This window comes from Microtus ochrogaster, chromosome 15, assembly GCF_000317375.1.
Source record: "Microtus ochrogaster isolate Prairie Vole_2 chromosome 15, MicOch1.0, whole genome shotgun sequence".
NCBI classification, from domain to species: domain Eukaryota; kingdom Metazoa; phylum Chordata; class Mammalia; order Rodentia; family Cricetidae; genus Microtus; species Microtus ochrogaster.
In genome coordinates this window covers 31,939,486-31,947,095 of record NC_022017.1, presented here as the reverse complement: position 1 = coordinate 31,947,095, position 7,610 = coordinate 31,939,486, and the positions used below count along the sequence as shown (strand labels likewise).

General features: G+C 47.4%; 1 protein-coding gene across 1 annotated transcript in view; it reads right to left on the bottom strand.

Moving 5' to 3' along the window:
- Positions 1 to 7,610, bottom strand: part of Col22a1 (collagen type XXII alpha 1 chain) — a 226,488-nt gene that overhangs the window by 142,503 nt on the left and 76,375 nt on the right. The window contains exons 17-21 of the mRNA XM_026782418.1: positions 5,896 to 5,949; positions 4,528 to 4,572; positions 1,238 to 1,282; positions 811 to 840; positions 520 to 573 (exon numbers count right to left, since the gene is read on the bottom strand). Of these exons, the coding sequence (XP_026638219.1) occupies positions 520 to 573; positions 811 to 840; positions 1,238 to 1,282; positions 4,528 to 4,572; positions 5,896 to 5,949 (228 nt within the window). The remainder of the gene's footprint in view (positions 1 to 519; positions 574 to 810; positions 841 to 1,237; positions 1,283 to 4,527; positions 4,573 to 5,895; positions 5,950 to 7,610) is intronic.

The following is a 7,610-nucleotide window of genomic DNA, read 5'->3' as shown; positions in this document are numbered from 1 at the left end:
GAGTTAAATGCCCCCCATAGAGTTCACTGAATTTTTACTAATTAGCCTTAGAATCTGAACTTCCACCATAAATGATCACAGGGACACTTCAGTGTTCTCCTCCCAAACGGTTATTTTCCACATCATTAGCTTCTTAACACAGGCAGAAATCAATGACCGCCTGCACAGAGCCTCTGAGCGATCAAGGCTAATGGGAGAGGTGGGAAAAGTAAATATGCATGAAGTGGTTCAACTGTCACTTCAGTGTCCCATCTGAGCAGAAACGGACACACCAAGAGTCCTGATCACGGCCTGTCGGGGGACAAGGGACTCTGAGTGCAGGCTGGGTGATCTCTGCACTTGATTGTACGTCAGCAACAATGTCCCCTGTCCACAGGTCAGTGTCCCATGGAGGATGGTAAAAGCCCACAGCTCCTATCCCAAGTGAGAACAGAGATTCTGAAATAAACCCCTCTTCAGCAACAGGAAAGAATCTCCATCCCCAGACTTATACCCTGCCATGGGGGAGGAGTGACTTACCGGTGCTCCTGAAGGTCCAGGTGGGCCTTGGTGACCTCTTGGTCCAGGGGCTCCCTGAAAAGACAAGAAACTATGCATTAGTCACCACTCTCCTCTCTACCTGAACAGGAACACCGCCACCCAAGGCCTTTCACTGACAAGGTCCCAAGCTCCCCAAGCTCCCAGAAGGCAACAAAGGCTTCTGACTCTCAGCTGGAAGTCAACTGGACACATCCCTGAAAGAATTCCTGAGCCCAACCCCATAGCTGTGGCTTTTCTTCTGCCAACATGGGAAAGACCTGTTTTCCATACCTGCTCTCCCTTCAGGCCCTCTCTGTGCACCTGAGAGACAGACAGGAGTTAGCAAAGGTGTCATCATGTCCTCAACAGTCACCAAACACTCTCAGTTCCATCCCAGCTATCCACTCTGCATGTCACAATGCATTGGCTTATGATTCTTCTCCAATCTGATTCAGTGTTTGATATCGAATGCCCTTTTTGATAAAGGTTTGAACAGCACACATTAAGCATATGTAATAGTGGGTTTCATGATAGCCTTATTTAATGAGCATCCATAGTATTTCCTGATTTCACTCCTCCTTCAGCAACCACTAACTGCCTGTCAATCCCTATCCACGTTCACTCAATCGGATGAGTTCTGCTTTATGCAGAGAGGTCAGTACTCTATGACCAATTCCATGAGCTCATGAGTGCATGGGTCCCACCTTCAGTCACTCACCACAGAGCCTGGCACGCCAGGGGGTCCTGCCGGCCCCACATCTCCCTGCAGAGGAGAGAAAGTAGATCAACAGTTATGTCCTCCACATTCTTCTGTTGCTTATTCCAAACACCAAGAAGATCTTCTCTGTGCTCCACCACACACATTACCATCATGCCTGGATGTCCCCCACCTCGAGTATTCTAGAAGCTCTGCATCCAATTCCCATCTCACTCTCAAGCTCAGATGCTACTGGAGGACACAGGCCTTTTCATTTCCTCTTTGTGCTCATTCAGACCAGGGTCTCAGCAGCTCTTGTGTGGGGTGTGTCGCGTCTATCTACTGTTCCAGAAACAACAGTGGATGCCCATTCTGGGAATACCTGATGCAGCAGGCTGTGCTGGAGGCGGAAACCACAGGATTTCCATCTTTGCAGTGACCCTTGTGCCAAGTTCACAGTTTAGCACATGGTCAGCACTTATCTAACGTCTACCAAAAGAGAGACCCTGCGTGGGGACAACCCAGTCACATGTCTCTAGATTACTAGTCTGAAATGCTGAGACCTTGAATGATTGCTGCTAAGCTCCTGGGGGTTGGGGTAATTTGTTACATAGTTAATTGATACACTGGAGATAGTGTACAATTTTCAACATAACACAACATAGATGCTCTGAGATAGCTAACAGCACCATTGGAGGGTCATGTGGATGGATTTAAAAGTACATTTAATAAAGGAGGAAGGATTGTAGGAGCCAAAGGGGTCAGGGACACCCCAAGAACACGGCCCACAGAATCAACTAACCAGAAAGGGCTCACAGGGGCTCACAGAGAGTTAAGCAAAAGTCAGGGAGCCTTTATGGGTCTGAGCTAGGTTCTATGCATATGTGTGCGTGTAGCTTGTTGTTCTTGTGGGATAGTAGGAGTTTGTCTCTGACTTTTTTTGCCTGTTCGGAGGACCCTTTTTCTCCTACTGGGTTGTCTTGTGTAGTCTTGATATAAGGATATGTGCCTGTCTTATTCTAACTTGTTACACCGTGTTTGGTGGATACCCCTGGAGGACCTGACCTTTTCTGAAGGGAAAAAGAAGAGAAATGGGTCTGGAGGAGGAAGGAGGTTAGGGGAGGAGTGGAGGGAGGAAAAACGTGGTCGAGATATAATTTAGGAGAGAAGAATGAATGAATAGATAGATAGATGGATAGATAGACAGATAGGCAGATAGACAGACAGACAGACAGATAGATAGACAGACAGACAGACAGACAGATAGATTTAATAAAATCTGTTGTGGAATCTTGGACAAGATACTATTTTTGGTCTGCTGTCTCTTATCTGTAAAGAGGGAATTCAGAAGATGGCCCCTCTGGTTCCAATGGTTTTCTCAATGATTGTGAAACAGCAAAGGTCTAGAAGATCTTCTATTTTCACTCCCATAATGAGATGAGAGGCGCCAGATCATCTGAGCCTGGCTGGCTTCTTAATTATCTCAATGAATGCCCCAAGTAATGTTATGATCTGTGAGGCTGACCTTCTACCTTTGCATCTGTCATGAGAAGCAATACCTCAGTATTTCCCCAAGTAGGATAAAATAAACTAAATCTTCAAATACAGGAGAAATATGCAGAATATAGACAACACATACGCACACACACACACACACACACACACACACACATACACATGAAACAGGCTTGTGCAACAAGAGCCATTAGTTCTAATTGACTTGAACTAGTAACTTATTTTAAGATTTTAAGTCTCTGCAGGGGGAGTATTAAAATCCTAATATTGGAATAACATAGCAATGCAAATCTCAGTTGTAAAATCGCCCAGCAGGGGAGAAACGTTAACTTACCTAGAAATGATATTGAAGTTGAGCAAGAGAGAAACAGCACTCTCCAGCCCTGTCCAGCCCTGTCCCTCAGTGCCTACTTCTATCAACTGACTCACTGACTGATTGGCCGGGCACACTGCACAGCCCATGTGCTTCTGCCCTGTACTTGAAGTGTCTGCAGGGAGTTTGACAGTGCCGAGATGGCCACCATATGCCTCCTGCTAGAGTCACTCTGAACATCAGAGATGCAAGATTGCTCTGATCCTAGTGTCCATACACTGCATCCCATCCATCATCAGCCTTTCCACACACCTCTGGGCCTGTCTAGCTTCTTCTAAGTTCCTCTAGGATTCAGTAAGAATAGCGTACATGGTCCTCCCACAGGGGTCTACCTTACCATCCTTCCTGCTGTGACACCAAACCCACACCCACTCCCTTCTCTTTTGTGTTCTAACCGGAATGCTCAGCAAGGCACCCATCTTCATTACCAATTCTCATCCTTGCAGTCCTTTGGGTTGAGATGCAAAATCCTAAGCACCGTATTTATTAAGTAAGCCTTGCGGAAGTGCTCTAAACAGAGGACCAGGGTGCAGGGATATGGCTGCTAGCGTAATTATTAGAAGCATTTCCAGAGATGACACAAAACATTTGCAAGATTGTTAGGAAGAAATGAAAGAAGATTAGGAAGTACAAAGGAGTTTTTAAAATTATTTTTTTATGTATTCATAGCATCCCTTAAAACATTTTAGGACCAAAAGGTTTTAAAATATATCCAGATATTATGTAATGGTTTTACTTGGAGTTTATTTTTTTAATTTATTTTTTAAAAACTATCTTTTCTCATTTTACATGCCAACTCCACTTCCCACTCCCTCCCTCCTCCTGTTCCCTCCATCTCCCCCCCCATCACCCATCCTACATCCCATCCACTCCTCAGAGCAGGTGAGCCTTCCCAAGAGGAGTCAACAAAGTCTAGCGCATTGCTTTGAGCCAGGACCAAGGCCTTCCACCTATATCTAGGCTGAGCAACTTGTCCCTCTAGAGAGAAGGGATTCCAAAAGGCCAGAACAAGCAGTAGGGATGAATCCTGAACTCACTGCCAGTTGGAGTTTATTTTTGATGGGTACTTATTATATATATATATATACACACACACACACACACACACTTTTTGGCTTTTTGAGACAGGGTTTCTATGTGTAGCCCTATTTGTCTATCTGTCCTGGAATTTACACTGTAGACCAGGCTGGCCTTGAGTTTGCAAAGATCCACCTGCCTCTGCCTCCCAAGGTCTGGGATTAAAGACTTGGGTCACCACAGCTGGGCCACTGACAGGGCGGGTATTTATTCTTAATGCAGAAAAACAATTCAAATGCAACAGGCAGAACTGATTAGGAGTTCCCGACACCCAGTGAGCCTCCTCTGAGTTGCACTATCTTCCCAGAGCTCACTGTGCCCCTGCCCCAGGTTCTGGCTTCCTTACCTTCTCTCCCTGGGGTCCTGCCACACCAGGAGATCCAGGTCTTCCCTGGTGGAAAGAAAGCAGAGATGGATTATCACAGGTCCCGGGACACACAGAAATGAGTGGAGAAGGGGATTTCTGGAAAGTGCATCTTGAACAGAGGCCTGGTTATCCTTAGGAGGCCAGGCTTCCCAACTCTAGGCTTCCCAGCTTCCTCCCCGGCTAGGAAGCTCTTCCTCTGGAAATCTGAACCCTGTATACCCGCGCTGCCATCTTTGGAATCATGCTCGTAATTGCAACTGGACACCACAGTCTGAGAAAACAGCACAAGGCCACCTTTAGCCTAAAGACAAGGATGCCAGAGAGAGAACTTCACAAAAGGCAAAAACACAAACCACCCAGATCTGCCTGGCACCAGAAGGCAGAGGGCGGAGTCTGATGGAGCCCTTTGGAAATGCTTAGAGATCTTGGGCATGGGTGTCTCAAAATTAGAAAAGGGGAAGAGTCAGCCTAGACTTGGGCCAGGATTAGGAAACTGACGTGAGAACCTCAGGCCCAGAGAGGTGGACTAGGAGATGCCAAAGGCTTTTCGGGTCCTTGTGGTGTAGGGCATCCCACTGAGAGAAGCCAGCAGGAAAGAGTGAGCATGCTTCCAAGAGCCTGGAGGAGAGAACAGGGCCTGCCCTTCATGCGCCTGTGTTGCTCCTTGGGAAATGAAATGAAAGGACTTGAAGGAGAGCTGGACAAGCCATGGGCACCCACCCATGAGTGGATTGCAAGGAGAATTTATTGTAATCCATGGGAATGAGGCCATCTATGCCCAGCACCGTTTTCAGTGGAAGTCCGACTAAGTCAGCAGTCTCCAGTTCCCAGTTTATCCTTCCAGAGCCTGAACTATAGATGCATTTTTCTCATGAACAATTGCTCTGTCTATGGAGGCACAGTCCAGATTGCTTCATGGATTTCACAGTTCCATCTCCTTCATCCATACCATTACATCCTATTGTACACATTCCCATCTCCAGCTGCATCAACGCGTCCTGGTGCACGCAACTCTTTCTTCTTGCTGAGCATTTGGGCTGCTTCTAATTGTTTCTTCTAGAGATGCGGTGAAGGCAATACTCCTGTATACTGACCCCTGTGAGCATGCACATCACCTATGGGCTTCACACTATGGCACTATATCCTATTACCCAAAGTATAATGGATGCAAACCAGTGTGTTTGCTGGAATCCCTGTAGTGTTAACACTTGCAGAATCAACACAGGTGAAGTCTGAACCTTGCACTATTGTTGCCCCCGCTGAGCAGGAAAGAAGCCAAGGTCAGTGCCAAGGTACACTCATTCCTGTCACAAAGAACATTGCCCACCAACCCCAGCACCCACCTACCTGTGCTCCTGGCTCTCCAGGCTTCCCAGGGAATCCATCCAGGCCTCGCTCACCCTGGCAAAGAAGGAAAATGCAGAAACAAAGAATAGTCACATGGAAAGAGCTGGCTGGACACCCTGTGGTCACTGTCACAGAAGGCAAGGGGCACCTAGGCCCTGAGTGTCAAGCATGTCCAATCCCACTCTCCATCTGACTCTCCCACATACAGGAGAGCTAAGTGCATCAGCACACAGAACATCTCCAGAATCGAAGTTACTGGGTCAAAGAGCAGAGCGGAAAAACTTGAGAAACTGTAATTCTATCTCTGTTTCCCTTGTGACCCAGGGGTACCACGGTCTCCTCATCACACAGATCTTTATGTGAGTAAAACGTAGGTATGTGGTGTCGTAACACAGTTGGTAAAATGGCAGGAACAGTGTGTGTGTTGTCCACTTTGTCCAGCAAATATGAGCATCCATCAGGCTCCCTGCCCTTGGAATGGACCTAAGAACTGACCACTAGCTAACAGCATGCCAGCATCCACCCATTTATCTAATCCCCAACCCATCTGCCCACATTAGGCAAGATATAAATGAACAATGAACCATCCCCATGTGCAGTGAAGGAAACCCAGCCTCACCACAGGAGGCTTGGGCCATGGGGAGAAGTGATGTCTGTATGTCTTTTCTCTGCCCACTGGTTCCACATCTGCTATTATACATTACCTCCTTCCTGTCCCTTGGGATGTTGGCCAGCTTGAGCACATGAAAAAACCAAGGCTCAGAGTTAAGAAGCTACGTGATCAAGCTGAGTATGTGGAGGTGGAAACAACTTTGGGGTATCTTCACCCCAAATCCTCAGACTATTTCCACTACTCCAAGGCCTGTGTAGGGTCCTTGGGGCAACATGCCAGGCTCCCATTGGATGCTTAGGCTGAGTGAATTCTAGGAGTCTCAGTGTCTGTGGTTCATCATGCCTCTTCTCTAGACAGGGCTAGGCCTGTGTCCAAAGCCATGGGGATGCGATCACGTAGTGGAATCATGAAAAATAGCAGGAACTCCTGATTTCCAATGCCGAATGCTCTCCCTGCGAAATGTCACCTGGCACTTGGGCCTCGGGACTGATGACCAGGAACAAATCTACAAGTTCTGCCTCAAAGCAGAAGGCTCCGCCTATGCCTTGGCCCTCCATTTCTTGTGTCTTCACACCTGAAGCCCTAATTGAATAAAGTCCAGAGCCCAGAGATCTACCAGATGTAGCTCAAACAGAGACAGAAGCAAAGATGAAGCAGACCTGGCTGGACATCTGGACCATGTCAGCTCAATAGTCTGCACCATGTCTTACTAACAGATGCGCCAGGCAGCAAGTAGGAACGCAGACAGATGAGCAGTCATCAGAGAGGAGCAGGAGCGCATCAGATCCCAGATGAGGAGAGCAGGGAGGGGGCTGACAGAAGTGGAAGAAGACAGCCAGGCAGTGAGGCAGAGAGCAAGTCAAAGACAAGCAAGAAATGGGAGAGAACAGAGGTGGCAAGAAAGGGACAATGGCAAGAGAGTCAAAGAGAGAAAGAGGAAGGTGGGGACTGAAGAGACAGAGACACACAGAACACACACGGGTAGATACGACATAGGGTAAGAGAAATGCAGGAAAAGAGACAAGGACAGGAGAGAGAGAAACAACGTGGAGAGGCACAAGAACAGAACAGAGACTGAGACAGAAAGCCAGGCTAGATACAG